The sequence below is a fragment of the Borostomias antarcticus genome (assembly GCF_949987555.1).
Source record: "Borostomias antarcticus genome assembly, chromosome: 18".
Taxonomy (NCBI): domain Eukaryota; kingdom Metazoa; phylum Chordata; class Actinopteri; order Stomiiformes; family Stomiidae; genus Borostomias; species Borostomias antarcticus.
Window position 1 is genome coordinate 7,099,410 of NC_140251.1, and position 19,191 is coordinate 7,118,600.

The 19,191-nt window shown below is 42.8% G+C and overlaps 3 protein-coding genes across 3 annotated transcripts; 2 read left to right on the forward strand and 1 right to left on the reverse strand.

Annotated features, from left to right (window-relative positions):
* Positions 1-367: 367 nt before the first annotated feature.
* On the forward strand, positions 368-4,261 carry cd151 (CD151 molecule; the record flags this gene model as incomplete). The annotated part of the gene is made up of 8 exons (XM_084452871.1): positions 368-448; positions 754-945; positions 2,301-2,375; positions 2,723-2,743; positions 3,187-3,291; positions 3,479-3,628; positions 3,995-4,081; positions 4,202-4,261. The coding sequence occupies 8 exons, from the start codon at positions 368-370 to the stop codon at positions 4,259-4,261; spliced, it is 771 nt and encodes a 256-aa protein (XP_084308997.1).
* Positions 4,262-7,496: 3,235 nt separating this feature from the next.
* gatd1 (glutamine amidotransferase class 1 domain containing 1) lies at positions 7,497-11,334 on the forward strand. Its single transcript, XM_084453159.1, has 8 exons — positions 7,497-7,607; positions 8,804-8,880; positions 9,005-9,110; positions 9,302-9,409; positions 9,910-10,001; positions 10,220-10,313; positions 10,408-11,265; positions 11,311-11,334. The coding sequence occupies exons 1-7, from the start codon at positions 7,559-7,561 to the stop codon at positions 10,521-10,523; spliced, it is 642 nt and encodes a 213-aa protein (XP_084309285.1). The 5' UTR covers positions 7,497-7,558; the 3' UTR covers positions 10,524-11,265; positions 11,311-11,334.
* Positions 11,335-11,388: 54 nt separating this feature from the next.
* Positions 11,389-19,155, reverse strand: chid1 (chitinase domain containing 1). The gene is made up of 12 exons (XM_084453158.1): positions 18,736-19,155; positions 18,222-18,365; positions 17,853-17,985; positions 17,692-17,736; positions 17,459-17,565; positions 17,148-17,209; positions 16,749-16,838; positions 16,544-16,645; positions 12,384-12,533; positions 12,157-12,237; positions 12,006-12,048; positions 11,389-11,821 (listed from the first exon to the last, which is right to left on the reverse strand). Exons 1-12 carry the CDS (start codon positions 18,844-18,846, stop codon positions 11,723-11,725), a joined length of 1,167 nt encoding a protein of 388 aa, XP_084309284.1. The 5' UTR covers positions 18,847-19,155; the 3' UTR covers positions 11,389-11,722.
* Between the last annotated feature and the right edge of the window lie 36 nt (positions 19,156-19,191).

A 19,191-nucleotide genomic window follows, 5' to 3' on the forward strand; every position in this document is an offset into this window, starting at 1 on the left:
TAGTACATACAAGGCATTTTGCAGGGATGGCATTTTCTTGATTCAAGTGTATGACTTCAAAGTTGAATACCTCACAAGAACATCCATGAACAGATAGTTTCAGCACAGAAATAGGCTTACTGTCATGCAACTGTCTAGGGAGGTAGTCATGCGATCATAATCCTAAGTCTGTACTGTGACTGAGCTGTCAGAGGATATGGGGGCAAATGAAAGCATCATGCGTTCAGTAGGACTCAGGTATTTCCTATAAGTCACATACTACAGACATGCACCTATTTTTACTGTAATGTAATCACTGTATTTTATATGTGCTGTGCTCATGCAAATATGATGTTAGTTACTAAAAGCACACTCTTTCCTCCTCAGGATGGGAAATAATGAAAAAACAAATGGCTGTGGGACAATATGTCTGAAGTATCTTCTATTCACCTTTAACCTTCTCTTTTGGGTGAGTCTGTTCTCTACTTTTAACTGCAGACAGAAGGACTGGAGGAGGATTCTGTGAGGGGAATGCACTGTAACTTATGAGTTGCAGATTCAGTCACAGGCTAGAATCAATCTTCTATGAGAAAGTACACCAGATCAGACTTGACAGTACTGTATCTCTTCTCACAGAACATGAAAGACAGGGGATAAAGCATATTTAGTAGTGCCAGGAGCTGCATAGAACCAAATAATGTTCTCTATGTTTTATGGGGCCTGTTCTGTGATCACCTGGTTTGAGTTAGAGCTGACGGTGCTGCACTCTGTCAGCTGGCAGGTGGAGCCGTAATGGCGGTGGGGGTGTGGACCAGGGTGGAGAAGAGTGAGTACATCAGTCTGCTCAGCTCCAGCTACTACTCCGCCTCTGCCTACATCCTGATCGCTGCCGGGGGCATCGTGGTGGTGACAGGGATTCTAGGGTGCTGTGCCACTCTGAAGGAGATGAGAAGTCTTCTGATAGTGGTGAGTTAGTCTTCTGTTAGTGGTAAGAACGTCTTCACATGTGCAGATCTACCTATACTCCTCCACGCACCCCACTGAAATTCACGATGAGGTGGCGATTCTGAATATAAATTGTGCATGATAAAGTTCACAAACAGAACAACACAATTCAGGGAAAGCTACAAGCACACCATTTTGGTTTTAGCTTACCTCAAATAAAATAAACTTTATTTATTTATAGAACTTATTTATTTCATACACAAAGGCAACACAATGTGGTTTACAGAAAAAAAGAGTGGGAGGATGTATATATACTACATATACCTACCCCTAAATTTCCAGAGGGAAACAAAAAAACAGTACTGTACCTGTACTGAAACCTATAGCTGACCTTTTGGTTAGGTCTAGGTGACCTTTTCAGAGAACTACTGTATTTATCTACTCTACTGATAGTCATGTTTCTCTTATGAAGTATTCAGCCCATGTTTAGTGCTCTGTAAATGCTCCTAGCCAATAGATTTAAACATTTTCCAGGAGCTTGCTCAAAAATCTCGTTGAGAGAGGTCAGGGAAGAATTTTTACAGCTCACCTATTTCGGCTCCTGGGTGAACTGTTTTTTTTTTTGCTTCCCTCTGGGGTAGGATCTATGTCCATCCCCCCATTGCTCTCTGTGAAGCTCATAGTGTTGCCTCTGTGTATGAAATGCGATATACAAATAAAGATTTGATTTTAATTTGTTGATCTGAGGGCCTCTGTGTTGTCTTAACCACATGTTTACTTACAGTTGATTATGTCAGATGAACACACCACAGTGTCCGACAGCAGTGTGTATCATTTTAAGAGGTCAGATCTGGAGTGTGAGTCATGTCGGAGGAATGAGGGGCGTCACGGGTGGGCGCCTGGGCTCCAGTGTGGGAGGCAATCGGGAGAGAGAGAGAGAGAGAGAGAGAGAGAGACATTTTTAGGACCGATACAAGCTCTACATGATGCTATTTCTATTTTAATATTCCTCAAGTCCTTTTAGCACACATTCCCTTTTTATATTGGTGTCATATATAGATATGGCCATCATAACATAATTTTACATTATGAAAATGTCCTGTAGAATCCTCCTCAATGTTTTCAGTCACCAAGCTGCAGAAATTACTGCAGTAGTTTTTGCATAATCCTGTTGACAGACGTACGGACATATGTACACACGCCAAAACATTACCTCTCGCCCTGCGCCGTCGCTGGGGCGGAGGTAACAAACGGTCCACTGCTGTTAGACGTAGGCCTACAGTATTACTTAACACACACAGTAACGGTCAGCTCTGCCTGTTGAAATGTGCTCTGCCCATTCAGATCTGTGTGTATTTTTTGTTTCTCCTCTACAGTACTTTGTTCTGTTGCTCTGTATTTTCCTTTTGGAAATTACAGCTGGGGTGCTGGCCTACATCAACTACCAGGAGGTAACATTTGCTATTTTGAAGGAATAGGAAAAGGATATTTCTATTTTAGTATGCAGTATTATGCAGTATTTTATTTATTAAAAAATCACCTTAGATCTCAATTCAGCACTGTATGTGAAACAACCTGTACGACAAACCGCCTAATTTGATAGATGTTATGTTTGTTTCGAGAGGTTCTGATCGTCCGCAACCCTGAGAGTTACTACCACTCTTGAATTCCCTGAAGCATGTGATTCCTGAACCACGCTGTTCTCGTCCCTGCCTGTGTGTTTGCACGCTCTCCTTTTCTCTCAGATTTTTTCCACTTCTTTCAAAACTTCTATTTCTTTCCCCTTTTCCTGCTCCAGTGTTTCCCTCTCTGCTATCAGGTAAAATAATCAGCTGTCGACTGTTTCCACCTTCTGACTGTTAAACCTTTTCTCTAACTCTGCATTCAGATTTACCTCCATTCTCTTGTGCAACATACAGTAGGCTACCTTTGTGTGTAGCTACAGTAGCCTAAATGCTACGAACCATAACGCCCGACTGCGGAAGGATGTATTGGGTCATTGAGGGGATCTGTTACTTCATATATTCTGGGCCTCGTGTTACTAGACAGGTGTGGTGGAATGCGACCGGGCAAGAGAGAAACTTGACCATGAGCAATATTTACGAGGGGGCAAGGATACTACAAATGAAACATTCAGTGTCTTTCCAGTGTGTGTGTGTGTGTGTGTGTGTGTGTGCGTGCGCACATGTGTTTGTATGTGTGTGTGTGAGATGAGTATTTCATGAGAAGTCATTCACTATAGTGTTGCATCTGTCCGCACAGCTGGACGATGATCTGAAACAAAACCTGAGGGATACCATGGTGACAAAATACCAGCATCCTGGCGAAGAGGGAGTCACACAAGCGGTGGACAAGCTTCAGCAAGAAGTACGAGTTCAAGAGACCACGTTTGCTTAGAACTCAAAGTTGAGACTGTGATATAGGTGTCTGTAAAATCGTATGATTGTGTGCTTGGCATGGCTGCACAGTAGCTGACGCTTCACTGCGGCTCTCGCTGCTGTTTAAAGTTTTGCTACCGTGCTAACCCTTCCGGCTGTCCACTGTCTCTCTCAAGTTCCAGTGTTGTGGCAGCAACCGCTCATCTGACTGGTCAGACAGTCCGTGGATTCAGAAACCAGAGAATGACAGGGTGGTCCCCGACAGCTGCTGCAAAACCCCTGATGACCAATGTGGTCGCAGGGACCACCCCTCTAATATCTACAAGGTGAGTAGCCTATAGTAGGCCTGGGTCTGGTTAGTCTTCACAGTAGGTCACCGATCACCAACCAATGGCAGTTGCAATATCTGCAGCCAATGACAGTTGCAACAGATCAGCAACATACATATTTACTTATTATTATACCTATTTATGTAGAATGTATGTGTATTTTATGCACACTGTATCTACATATTTTTGTACTCTTCTATGTGCTGTATATTGTGATGTATATTATTACTTTGATCCATCCTATACGTTCCCACTGCTGAAATGCCTAAATTTCCCCTCACCGGGGGTTAATAAAGTTAATCTTATCTTGTCTTATGACAGTATTTCTTCACAGTTTGATGAATCTCTCATGTTAACTCACAGGCAGGTTGCATTGCTAAGCTAGAGAAGTTTATCCTGAGTCAGTTGCAGATCCTGGGTGCAGTGGGTATTGGAATTGCTTTTCTCCAGGTAAATAACTCATGTATTGCTGTGACTGTTAGCTATCAATTCAAATTACATTAAAAATGTACACTATAAACAATAAAAAATGTACCATCTTACAATGTTTCCAACGTTTCTCTCTTTCAGCTTGTGGGGATGATGTTTACGTGCTGCCTGTATAGAAATCTGAAGGAGGAGCCCTACTAATTTTGGAAGCATCTCAGAAGAGAAATGAATCTTGCCAAAATGATGGATGATTTTTGGCCTCTTGCCACGTGGTATATTTACAGCTGTGTATTTCCAGAGTCCAGATCTCTAGGCCTACTGCATCCCTAAATACAGTACATCCTCTCCAAATATCTGTCTTTACTGTATAGTATGAACTTTTTTTTTTCTTTTTTTTTTTAAGATTAGAGTTTAGGGAAGGTCCCATGGCTGGCTGCTGGATGGCCAGTGCTCTGTGGTGAGATGCCATCGCATGTCATCTGCCAAAGTTTCGGGTTCAATTCAATTCGGGTTGGTTGTACCACAAAGTTGTGAGCGTCCGGAGACAAAGCTTCTGCGAGTGCGTCAGTAGCCATGGTTACCAAACTGTCAATCATATTGACTGGCAGTTCTTTAGACACGCCCACAAAACGAGGTGAACTCGTAGAGGGGGAAATTTGGGCATATTAAAGGACAATGCTCGTTTTTGACAACCTGGACCTTATTTACAGCATATTATAAGACGTTTCACTCACCGAGATAACTTTGGTGTAATTCGGAGGCCTGTACGAAATAGCTTCCTCACTTGCTCCAGCACGCATGCACGCTGTGCGCATGCTGCTGGAGCAAGTGGGGAAGCTAGTTCGTTTCTAAAGAGTTTCTAAAGATCATATTACAGAGGCATGTGAAAAACCACAACAGGCCTATGCTCTATGTAAGCACAACTAGCGATTCATAAAGACAGATTGATGAAAAGAACCGTTTCGCGGCAGAAAATAGATTTTTTAGAAGCTGCATTCTCAGTGCCCCGTCCGCCGCCATTACATGGATATACTACTTGGCTCGCGCTGGATTTTAAATTTCTTCTACAGGCCTCCGAATTACACCAAAGTTATCTCGTTGAGTGAAACGTCTTATAATATGCCGTAAATAAGGTCCAGGTTGTCAAAAACGAGCATTGTCCTTTAAAACCAGTATTATAGGGAGGGAAAGTAATCTCATCGCCCCCTAGTGGTAGCGTTCCTAATGCCGAGAGAATGAATGGGATTTCTCATAGACACGTCTTTTGAAAAATGATATATTGGTCGACACCATGGATGTATTATATAAACTGGATACAGCCACTCCATTCACTGGCCGCTATCAACAATGAAGCCCTATTGAACCGCGCCATCTTGGCAAAATTTGTAGTCATTTGACTATTTCCGGTTACTTTTGACTTGCGCAGTTGTGCTTTTCTGGCCTTCCGGTTACTTTTGACTTGCGCAGTTGAGCTTCTCTGGCCGACGCGCGTCCACGAAAAAGTTCACATTTTTTAATGAAAATGACCACAAGACAACCTCCTGTGCATAGTTGAAATGGTAGTGGGATACGGTGATAAACTGGAGTGATCATTTGACAGCAATTATTAGCCTTTTCCAGGAATGGACAGAAATGGGATATTTTTAGAATAACAGGAATTTATTCACATACAATGTAAAGGAGTTGATGTGTAGCATGAAGATGAAACGATACACTGAGTTTGGGTGTTTTCAGTCAACGTTGGCGTTGACCGCTTCCAGCTATCGAATGGCCGACTGGTGTAAGATGGATAGCCTAACGTTAGAGAGATAAATGTAGGCTATGGTTATGTTAATAAAGCTAACAATGATGTTGTAACATGCATGCAGCACTGCCGATCTGATCTGAACGATTGATTCATTATTACCATGGATCGGTATTGGGATTGATCAAGGGCGAGTGTGAAATAGCAGCCACGAACTCAGCGGGTTTTCCGAGATGCGGTAGCCGCGGCCAGAGCTCCTGCTGGCGGGGAGTGAAGCTCTTCAACTCGCCTGTCACTGGCTCCCTGGAGGAATTTAGCCTGGCTGCAATAACGTTATCGCGAACGGAATGAATACCATCTACTAGCAAACAAAACATGTTCAATTATATTTAACTTGTTAAAACTAAGATGCCAGGATCAAAAAATAATTTCTCCAATTGATATATTTGACAAAAACAGGTTAATATGCAAGCCGGTTTTCATTGCTAAATCAAAGCGGGGAGAGCCGGGAACGCGCGTCTACATTTCAGAGAAATGTGAACTTTTTCTTGGACGCGCGTCGGCCAGAGAAGCTCAACTGCGCAAGTCAAAAGTAACCGGAAATAGCCAAGTGACTACAAATCTAGCCAAGATGGCGCGGTTCAATAGGCCTTCACTTTAGATTTCGATTCCTGGGGGCTTGGTCGACACCGAAAAGTTAGTAGAATGCCTTAAACGGCAAATACTTGGAGACAAACTTTATTGATTCTGGTGATCATAGTTGATTTTCAATCACAATCCGAATTATGAAAATATTTTTCTTAAATTCCATTGACTTTGACTCGAGTAATGGAGCAATTTCGAAAATTTGAAAGAAGGCGAAATACTGTTTGAAATTCTCACGGTTAGTAGGTTATTACTGTATAGACACTCAAAGGTTTTTGTTTTGATAACTTCACCGAAATGGCTTCGTAGTAATTATTAGAAAATTCGGTCTATGGGAGTTTACATTGAAATTCCTCTCCGATAGGAACAAATCCGCTAGGGGCGCATGTTTTCACTTTCCCTTCCTATAGTAGGCTACTTAAAAATGACCGAATAACAAAATTGATGGGCATATTCCGTTCTATGTCACCTGAAGATAACTGGCATGTGTCACGTTCAACCACTTTATTCCCCCTTTAAGCCCAGAGAAAGATGAAAGTTATTGTTGGTCTTCCATGAAAAAGGTGTTATGCACCTATGCTATGCATTTGCTTTGAGTCCGTTTACTGTATCATTTTGTTTGAATTGTCACTTGTACTCTGCAGTGCACAAGCATATCCTTTCCAATAGTGAAAGCTAAAGCATGATGGCAGAGTGTATCTCACTCGTGTCAATGTTTGTATCTGATCCTATTAATATATATATATATATATATATATATATGTTTAGCATATATTATTAGATTATCATTCATAGGCGTATATAATTTATATAATTTAGTTTATTATTAGGAAAACATTTAAAATTAGTTTTTCCATGTGGAAATGTGTCGTGCCAATAAAATATTATTCAATAAAAACTGGGAACAGTGTTTTACTTCATAGGAATACTGACATTATACTTCAATGTCCAACAGTCTGCAGAAGAAACTACACAACGTTTAACTTTTATTTTGAAAGAGATCGCGGATGTAGCTGGTACTGCTACCGTCATGGGACTTCCTGTTTAGTTTCCATCAACCTCAGGGGCTTCTGTGTCAAACTAGTCCATAGGATTTATAAACCACTGTAATGTCCTCCAAACCCACTTGCTTAATAGTGGCAAGTGCTGCCGCGCAAGGTGAGATGTACTCTCTTATACATGCAGGATTATAGTTTTACTGTCGCGATCCGCTATTCCATCTGAACTGGCTAATATGCCACATAACACAGTAGCCTAGCTCCATCTCCAGGTGCTCGATATCGATATGCTAGCCTGGGTACAAACCCGTGTATGTGCATGAAGTTGGCTTTGGTTCTGAGTCAGATTTGACCACTGCTCTGTAAACATGAATGCTAATGCACTCGGTTCAGGAAAAACGCTGTTAATTACACATGATGTGTTACTGTATATCAATCAATCAATCAATCAAAGCTTTATTTGTATAGCGCATCTCATACCCAGAGGCAACACAATGCGCTTTACAGAGAACAAGGGAGGTGGGCAGACGTCCCACCCCTACATATTCCAGAGGGAAGCAAAAAAACAGTATCACCCGGGGGCCAGATAAGTGAGCTGTAAAAAATTCTTCCCTGACCCCTCTCAACAAAGCGATCGAGCAAGCTCCTGGAGTATGTTTGTCTACCGGCTAAGAACATTTATAAAGCAATAAATAACATTAAATTACATTTTCAGAGTAAGAGAGGCTAATAACATCATAGGAGAGACATGGCAAACACTGGTGTATGTCTGTGTGTGCGTGAATGTGCCTGGGCCCAGATAGAGGCAGGGGTAGGGTCGGGGTAGGAAAAGGATACGGACCCGGGTTAGGGTGAGGGGATCTGAGCCCAGCACTGGTGTATGTCTGTGTGTGTGTGAGTGTGCCTGGGTCCAGGTAGAGGCAGGGGTCAGGGGTAGGGTGGGGGTAGGAAGAGGATACGGACCCGGGTTAGGGTGAGGGGACTGGGCCCAGGCCTAAAGCCGGAAGTGGACTGGTGTATGTCTGTGTGTACGTGTGTGTGTTAACTAATTGCTACGACATCCACAGCAGACACAGGGGTATCTATCGGACTCAGGGTGGTCTGCTGGTGACAGTGGGGCATCCACTGGACCTGGTTAGAAGATAGGAGGGAGAGAGAGAGGCACTAGGGAGAGGGAAGGCAGAACAGGATTAGTAGCACACAGAGCCATATATAGAGCAATAAATTACGTCAAATTACATTTTCAGAGCAAGAAAGGCTAAGAGCATCATGGGAGAGGTGTGGCAAACACTATATGAGTGGGTAGCTAGTACATTTATGTATTTGTTCTCTTTTTTTGGATAACATTGTCTTTAGGGGTGTCTGCTCGCTCTTTCCATCAATCCTTCAGTCTTTGCAGCTCAGTGTTCAACTTGCAGACAGCTACGCCAGGGGTGAGACCCCCCCCTCCACACACACACACACTGCCACACACGCCACACATTTGACATTAGATGACATTAGCGTACCCCTTATAACAATGTAAGGACCGTTCAGTACCTTTTGTCTCTCTCACAGGGAAAGCCCATCGACTTTGTTGGGGTGGATGAAAGCACAGCCAGGTGGGTGCAGGACTTCTGTGCCAAGCCCTATGCCACGCCAGCCAAACTGGAATCTATAGATGGTGAGAAAGTTTCATTATTTTTGTTTTAATTTGGGACAGGAAGTGCCTCTTTAAAGGTGGGTCTTTTTTAACTGCATATGTAGTAATTCTCCGTGAATGTATTAAATATCTATAGTTGCTTGGGAATGGTGGTTTTCAGTGCTCACTCGGTGGGGAACTCAAGGTCTTTTTGTTGTGATGACAAATTCCAGGTGCCCGTTACCAGGCGCTGCTGATCCCAGACTGCCCCGGGGCCCTCAGTGACTTGGCACACAGCGGCTCCCTGGCACGGATCCTAACACACTTCACCTCCCAGCAGAGTGAGTCTCTACTGTTCGGTCTCCCTCAGGGAGGCGCTGCAAGGTGTCACAGACATTAGATTGGACAGCAACATTCCTGTAAGAAGTTGATACTACTCGCTCGTCACTAAACAATGTACACAGTGCAAAAATATTTAGTGTATATAACATCACCATACATGTAACTGCAGATGACAGTATATCTCACCCCGGGAATATGTATTCATAGCTATAGCATGCACATAACACCCCCCCCCCCCCCCCCCCCCCACCCGGGATATTTATATCCATACTTATAGCATGTACTTAATTCATCCATATATATATATCCATACCTTAGGTTATCCTTATACTGTATAGATGTGTAATTTGTAAATTGTGTATGTGTAACCTATCTGTAATTGGACACATCACACAGCTGGCAGCAACATTTCACTGTGATTGTACACTGTGCGTTAACATATGACAGATAAAGATCAGAATGTTAACTAAATCATGTGGTTGTATCTTTCCATGTCCAGAGCCTGTGTGCGCAGTGGGACAAGGAGTGTCTGCTCTGTGTTGTGCTACAGAGGGACAGAAGTGGATCTTCAGTGGTTACAGCCTCACCGGGGTGTGTGTCTAACTGTCAGTGCATCTGGTGTGTGTGTGTGTGTGTGTGTGTGTGTGTGTGTGTGTGTGTGTGTGTGTGTGTGTGTGTGTAGATTTGGGAATCTCTTTGTCAACATCGCAACTATCTTTTAAGACAGTGACATGTCTTTAGATTATGGGATGTGGTTATTAGCTGCGTAGATACAAAGTGATAATCCTTGTTCTGTACTCGTTCCGAAGCCCTCTGTGTTTGAGCTGGTGCGCAGTCCGGACTTTGCCAACCTGCCCCTGATAGTGGAGGACTTTGTCAAAGACAGCGGTGGATCATACACAGGTGAGATAAAAGACACAATCACAATTTTTTTACTTTGACTACGACCTCCCATTAACTCTGGATATTAAAAATGTGTTTTCTCTCTGTCTTACAGCCAGCCAAGAAGACGCCGTGCATGTAGTTATAGATCGACACCTGGTGACGGGGCAGAACAGCCAGTCAACATCAGTTGCTCTAAATAATCTCTTCCTGCTCTGTAATGGCAAGTAAAATGAACACTTGCAAACAAAACCAAGTTTACAAGCCCCCTTTTTTTTTTACAACAACAAAAAAGATAAGTTAAGTCATTTATATTCCAGTCGTGAGGCAGACACTCCAGGTAATCTTCACAGCATTTACTGAAAGAAGTCGTCGTATTGTATTGTTATATGAATCACCCAAACATTCATGTTTTGGTTAAAGGCCTTGTGTTCGGGATAGGAGAGGGAAAGTCAATGTCGAGGTCACTCCACTACTGTGAGGAGACAAGGCCAGTGGGGTCCACCACATCCTGAGAGGAATGGACAGATAAACAACAGCGTAATGGCAGAATCTCTAGTCAGGGATGAATGTGATGGCGTGGGGGCGGAGGGAGAAGGTGGAGACTCCCAGAAGAGTCTGGTGCCGTTTACCTGACATCACAGTGGTGTAGTGGAGGGTATACGGAGGTGTAGAGTATTTACACTTATTTATCCGTGGACTCACAGTATACCCACCTCTTTAAACACCACTAATGTAAAAACTAATATTTCTGCTACAGTATACACACTTTTTTAGACAGAGTATACCCTCTTCTTTAGTCACCACTACACCCCTGCCTGGCATCCTGTTAGGACCAAGCCCAAAGGCAGAGCTGGATCTTATGTCATCCTTCACCACAGTTGAACTGTTGTTTAAGTTGTATGAAACGTGTGACACTTCAGATGCTCTATCTGTATACATAAATATCTTCCATTTTAGCACAAAGAAAATAGTGTACTTTTAAATTTCTCACTAACTGTAATGAGTGATAGCAAAGGCGATAAGCGGTGCATTATCTGTGCATTATCTTGTCAATTATTATTATTATTATTACTTTTTAAATAAAACTAAGCACTGAAAACTACTTCTTTTTATTGCTGTTGCCTTCCAATAAAACACACACAGAGTACTCAGTCATACAGATCAGTCACTCCATTGATTTTCCATGACCCTCTTGTACGCCCCGGTCTAAGAACAGCAGAGCTGAATGATGATTAACTGGGCCAGCCAGTCGCTGGTTCCAGAGTTCAGTTCTGCCAGTACAGCTGAGACTCAGGAGAGTCCCTGCGCATCGCTTTGACTCCTGAGATAATCGTTGATTGCTGATGGTTTGATGAAAAAATGAGTCGAGAAAAATTAGGAACATCCATCCACCGTGCTGGTGTTCGACAGCCCAGAAATGCTTGTGCTTATAAGAGGTCATAGAAGTAGTCCAGTCCTTGTCCCAGTTCCCACATGGAGATCCCTGTGCCCAGCTCTGCGGCCAAAGCCACTCGTAGATGGATGGACTATAAAAGAATAGAAAGAGTTTTGCGCGGGCAGATTGGGACATAGTTAAATACATAGTAATAACAGTCAATACAGAGACAGAGCAGACTGGAGCAAATAGGAACATAATCCCAAATGTTAATGAGCAAATTCAATATCTGTAAGTGTGTTCAGTAAAGGTACAAATGTAAGGTCATGTCGTACCTTCAGAGTTGGGTAGTAGACCACATGCTTAACTCCATTGTTCCTAGAATGCAGGGTTTTAAATGGATATAGTTAACGTTATCTAGGAATAGCCACGATTTTACATGCCTTTCCCAAATAATGGCATTATATGTACTGTTGGTGCACACACCTCTTAAAACTGAAGTAATGCTCTCCAGCGTGTTCATCCCAGAGAAGTTTAGGTTTCAGCTCTTTTAACATGTCGATGTACCTTCAGGGGAAAGAGGTTGACACTTTATAACTTGGGAGTATGATCAAATAAAGACTAATGACGCAGTTAAACACAAAATTGTCAAAATTAAGCAATATAGTATGTTGTTCAGAAGCCTACATAGCAGGACGCAGTGTTCCACCCACCTGCTCCCAAGAATAGGCTCAGCTCCCTGGCTGGAGAAATCCAAGCCGTACAGGTTGAATCCAAGCAGGATCTTGTGTCTCCACTGGGTGCCTGGCGATAACTGGAACACACAGTCCCTTATCCAGGGCAGTGGTGAGCTTGGGCCTGGTCTATAACAAAAAAAAACGTAAAACAGAAAAGAAAGGCATATATCCAAATACAGCTCATTCAAAACTCTGCAGCTTGATTATTAACCAGAACCAAGAGGAGATAGCACATTAGTCCAGTCTTAGCTGCTCTGCACGGGCTTCTGGTAACATTTAGAGTTGATTTTAAGGTGTTCTTCCTTATATATAAAGCCCTTAATGGGCGAGGACCAACCTACATCACTAACTCTCGTCAACTACATGCCTTAAGAACACTGTGATTATCCACTGCTGGTTTACTAGAAGTTCCTAGCAACAGTCAGAAGAAGATTGGGAGTGCAGCCTTTGTCAATTAAGGCCCAAACTATGGAACACAATACATATAGGCGTAGTGCTAGTCGTCAGTGCCGTTGTGAAGCTGCTTTGATGGTCAATTCTATTGTGAGAGTTAGTTTCTGCCTGAGATAGACTAATTGCCCTGTGACTGCCCTGAGGGAGTGGCCTACTCAGCTCAGGATTTATAAACAGCACAGGCCCAAGTGATCTCCAGATTGCTTTTAACTTCCGGAAGGGACTTCGATCTACAGACTGAACTAGAATTTACTAAAGTATAATTTTCTTACTCTAATAGGTAGTGCTAAGTCGTCAGTGCCGTTGTGAAGCTGCTTTGATAGTCAATTCTATTGTGCGAATTAGTTTCTGCCTGAGATAGACTAATTGCCCTGGTGACTGCCCTGAGGGAGTGGCCTACTCTCCTGGCAGACGATTAGCAATCAGCGGCAACAGGCCTTAAACACTGCTGCCCTAGACAGCGACAGCTCCCTCCGGCATGCGACCGAAGGCTAGGGTGACCAAAGGCACCGAAAGACTTATTCAAGAGCGACTTTGTCAAGAAAGACTGTGTCAGGAAAGTAGTACGTCTCCATTTACTTCTGTACCTGATTTGTTATCAGTTTGTGTTTGCATCCTATTCCTGTTCTGTCACCCCCAGACTCCGTAACCCCTCTAACCTCATCTATCCTACTGTCTCAACTCATAGCGAGCAAGTGGTGACAGGGGGACTTTGCAAAGCTGAGTTTCTCAGGCTATGCATCCTCGGTCTCCCTCAACTTTCTTGCTCTCACCGAGACATGGATCACACCAGAGAACACTGCCACACCCGCAGCCCTGTCAGATGTGTACTCTTTCTCCCACACTCCCTGTGAGGCGAGGTGGTGGTACTGGCCTGCTTATTTCCCCAAAATGGAAATACTCTCTTCTCTATTCCAGTTTTCCCCGCCCGCTTTAGAATTCCATGCTGTCTCTGTCACGTATCCAATCAAGCTCACCATTGCTGTTCTGTATCGCTCACCAGGCCCCCTTGGTGAGATCCTGGAGGAGCTTGATACACTAGTTTCGCACTTCCCTGATGATGGGTCCATACTCATACTTCTCGCTGACTTCAACATCCAGAGTGAAAAATTGGAACCTCTTCTCTCTTACCACTCCTCCTTCAATCTTCACCTCTCTTCTTCTCCTCCTACTCACAAAGCCGGCAACCAGCTGGATCTCATCTTCAATAGACACTGTTCCACCACTAAGCTGTCACTCTCCTCCATCTCTCTGCCCCCCTCCTGAAGAAACCATCTCTCGACCCCACTGATGTCAAAAACAGACCGGTTTCCCTTCTATCCTTTCTATCTAAAACACTTGAACGTGCTATCTTTTACCAACTTTTACCAACCAGAACGATCTCCTAGACCCCCACCAGTCCTCGTTAAAGGCTGGCCACTCGACAGAAACCGCCCTCCTTGCAGTGACGGAATCCGGAGGGATACCTTTCAGGATATGGTTCAAGGAATATGTCATCATTATTTGAGAGGCAGTCCAGACAACTGAGGTGGGTCGCTTTCGACCCAGACTTTAAGCCAGCAAGAATGGACTAGAAGTTTAAGCAGTGGCTGAGACTGGGTATCACTTCTTACTGCTTGATCTCTCGTCAGGGAGCATTGGATAGCTTTCAGAATATTTCCAGTGAATACGGTCTAGAAAAATGTGATTTTTTTAGGTATCTACAAACTAGGTCCCACTTTAACGAGATGATAAAACCTGTGGAGAAAGGGGAATTAAGCTTAGTTTATGTCTTTGTCAGCATGTATAAAAATAAGGATATCAGAAATCTTGTCTCAAAACTTTACTCGAGTATCCAGGATAATAAGAAACATTCAACAAATAAGGTTAGAGTAAAATGGGAAAAGGAATCTGGACTTGTCATTTCAGAGGAAGATTGGACTAATATGTGCTCCATACAGTCTACCTCCACAAGCTCGGGCCTCTGGAGGGAGTTCTGCTGGCGGAATCTGGTTAGATACTTCATAACACCAAAGCTTAAGAGTGTGCAGACAGGTGAGACAGGGAGAGGCCTCTGCTGGAGGAAATGCAGAGAACTGATGGCAGATCACTTCCATGTATTCATGGTGCTGCGGTCATTCAGTCGTACTGGCAGGAGATGGCACAAGCAGTGCAGACCATGTTTGGGGACGGTATTGATTGTTCCTTTGCCACTATCTATCTGGGCAACATTGCTGACGATTTCCCGGCACGTGACAAATATTTATTGAAGATATTATTTGCAGCCAGCAAGAAAGCTATAACACGGAGATGGTTACAGCCTCATCCTCCAATAAAGGCTGATTGGATAGAAATTGTTCAGAGTATTCAGAGCATGGAGAGAATTACCTTCTTTCTTAACCTAAGAGCTCATGTATATTAGAAATACTAGGAAAAGTGGATTGTATACCAAGCTTGTGAATAATTTTGATTGATGACTCTGAACTGATGTGCATTTATCATTAATGTTCATGATGTATGTTATAATGCATGGATGACCACAATTTTTGTATTCCTGTTCTTTTATAATAAATAAAGTATAAAAAAAAGAAAATAACAAAATCGTGAAACGTATACTGAAACAGCATGTTTACATGAAATATGCTTTCTTTAATTTTGAGTTATGGGGTGAGAATAATGAAGCTTTAGAGTTTTATTTCATAAAAAGTAATGTTTGATCCCCATTGATGCTTAACTGCATACTGATACCGTCCAAATCATCAGACTGTCTTTCTAATCTCATCTTCACTCTCTCCTGTCCTCTTCCTTCTCCTCTCTCTTCTCCTGCTCTCCTCTCATCAACCTCTATCCTCTCCTCTCTCACCTGTCCCTCCACTCTGTGCTGGTCCTGTCTTCTCCTACCACAATCACTGCCTTTTTTACATACCTTACATAAATAATAGGCTAGATTAGGCTATGCTTAACTGATATTTTGTTGCATTTGCTGTTGCTTTGACTGGCACTTTTTAGGTGGCTGGAGGAACATTAACGCAAGCTAGCGTCGTTAAACTTTCGGTTCAGCCAGCCAAAAAGACGGTCGCTCAGGGCAGCGCCTCTGATTCGCATGTTGTACTCGCGCTTGTGGTGTGGGCCGTCTCCTTGACAATGCTTGCTGACTGACAAGACAGCAGCGCGTAAACTACGTAGATGGAGGCTCCGCTTCGGCTCAAACACAGGCTAAGCTACTGAGCTGTGTAGCTCCACGGCGTGTTTCTTCACTGTATTTTTTTTATAACGTTACATATTTATCACACTTAAAGGTTGTATTTTACTTGATTTCTTATCTTTATTTTCTTTTATTGTGTTTTACCTTCCATCTTATTTTTCCTGCATTTTGTTCATTTTATGTCTATTTTTTGTGAAGCACAATTCTCTGCTCTTAAGCACTTTAGCTGCATGTATTTGTATGAAAGGTGCTATACAAATATACCGTTTTTATAGTAGTGCTGTTTTTCAAAATTCAATGATCAGTTATTCTGGTCATCAGAATCAGTATTGCCAGGTAGTTTACAATAACGTAATCTGCTTCGGTCAATGGTGCATAACATGGAGACAACATTGGACATGGGTGCAGGGACGAGACAGGACAGTGCAAAGACAGGACATTGCACCATTGGGGAAAAGATGTTAAGCAATAAAGTAGTTGATGTAATTGTTTCTCTTACCTGCCAGGACTGGAGTAGTCATAGGTCATGAGGCTGAATCCGTCCACGACTGGAGCCAACTGCTCAAACTCCACCCTGCCGAACATGCCTGGCTGGCCGGTACTGTACACAGTGACGAGTTCAAATCAACACCAGAAATGGTGGATGTTTTTTGTTTTGTTTTTTCTCAAACACATTATCTGTAAAATTGTTGAATGGCACTTACCTTGTCACTCCTGGTGGAATGACAAGCACACAATCTAGTTTCTTGGCCTTCAACATCTCACAGATATGCGTTACCAGGTGAACCAGCTCCCTGTAGGGGGTAGAAACAAAGTGTAACACTTCCTGTATACTGCACATTTACATCTTGTCTACAGAGAAGGATAATTTTTCTTTTCATTTCAAATCTTTATTTAGACTCGTGAAGCACTGAGGTTTCCCTCATATACAGTGATGAATACACACAGAGACACAAATATCAACAAAACAAATGCAATGTACAATAATAATAATAATAATAATAATAAAAAACAGTTACAGGTTGAAGTACATAGGTCTAGAGCAATAAGGTCTAGAGCAATAGATCAATACATCAGAGGTGAGGATGCTCCGAATGACTCACTTTCTCTTGTTCCCTCCCAACTGACTCCATAACTCCAGAGTAAAGCCATCAAATCCTTCCGTCTGCAAAACCAGAAGGTCTTTAAGAGCAGTGTGAGCATGTACACAACCAGGTCTTTAAGAACAGTGCATGCGTGTACTACACAACCAGAATGTCTTTAACAACAGTGTGAGCGTGTACTACACAACCAGAAGGTCTGTAAGAACAGTGTGAGCGTGTACTACACAACTTAGGAAGCCGCAGCTTTAGTGGCTCATTCTCCCTTCCCTGAAAAACGCCTGTCAGCAAACAGCCATTGAATCTCTCCTTACCTTCGCTACATCCACCAGTTCACTCCCCATCTCCTCAATTTCATCTTCGCTATCCAACACACTCATGTAGTCCTCATAGGACCAGCCGTCAAACAGCAGACGAGGCACTGGAATGGGGGGAGATGGAGAGCTTGAGCACACAGCGGTCAGATGTTACAGACTTGGGAAACCACTGGCCGTCATCAAGGAACAAGATGGATGTGTCGCTGACAGGGAAAAGAAAATCCACTTACCCATACGGATTTTTTTATTGGATTTCCTCACTGCTTTGACCCAACCTACAGGGACAAATTACATTGGCTTACGTATGTGTTGCCAGATACATACTGTACAGTATATAGTGATACTAAGAAACACTGAGGGCAGGAACCCCTGGAAAGACAACATTGAGTACCAGGGTCATTGTCATGTGTGCCGGTGATATGAAAGCTCTCCGGTCCTCGACGTCGAAATTGTAGCCACACAGGAGACACGGATGTAAGCTTGGAACCAAATATTGCGGCCATGTCATACCCAAGGGGGTTCCACTGGGAGCCAGAAGAGAGAAAGACATATGGTAAAAAAAAGATTATTATCTGTTAGTTCAAAGAGATATCAACATACATTTTATCTCAAAGTAATAGCACACTGTTCAATTATGAATAGATAATTTACAAAAGGAAAATATTGATAATAATAGACATGTAGATGTAAGAGCAAACAGTTTCTAGCAACTCAGAGACAAGTAGACTCTGAACATGGATTTGATTATATGAACACTTACGGGCGTTACGTATCCAAACACTGCTCCTTGAAACGCTCTCTTAATATAGGCGCAGTATCTCCTCTCCTCCCTCACAATGTCTCTCCACTGAGGGTCAGACACGACAAGGCCTCTCTCCAACACGGACAACTCTGCAGTTGATGTCTGGGACATAAAATCGACCTTCATGGTTAGCCTAGCTTCTGATGAACTGAATAAATAAACAAGACAAACAAACTAATATGACACCTTCTAGCAATGTGCCATTAATCGATTAGGGTAATAATTTCACAGGTTCACAAGTTCACCAGGCTATGCAGAACATTTCTCATATCAAATGAATTACTAATATACTGTATATATGAAGCTGAGGATGACAAACTTCTCTTATAATATAATACTATACTGATATATATATATAATCTAAGAGAAGTGAGTCATCCTCAGCCCAACCCAAAGTCATACTGTGCAGCCCACATCAGCCACACTATAGCATTCACGGATACTCTGCTGAGCTCAACCTCACTTGACTCACCTCAGGTTCCTGGGTTTTGGGGGGCTTCTTCACATCAGTTTTTGACAGAGTGGCATTGGCCATCTGAGTCGATGCAATGGAGCACAGGAGAAGGATCAATGCAGCTCTCATTTCCACCAATTCACCAGTCGGAGTATTTGATTAATTTGACAAACTGCCAATAGTTAGGTCGCTAACAGAGCTACTGTAGCCTACTGCTTGAATCTTTGGATCTGACAAGACAAACAGGAAGAATGCTGCAACGCATGTGGGCGATGCACCACGAATCAACCTAATAGTGGTTCGTTTTCACAGGTAAGTTTAAGAAAGACAAAAAAACGTGTTAGCTATTCCACAATGCATTACTCCCATTACATCCCATAAAAATTTCAATACACGACGAATAATTGTAAATCCTCTCAGGTAGGCATGTTTTGACAGCTGAATGAAGAGCACCAAGAAAGAAGACACTTCCGC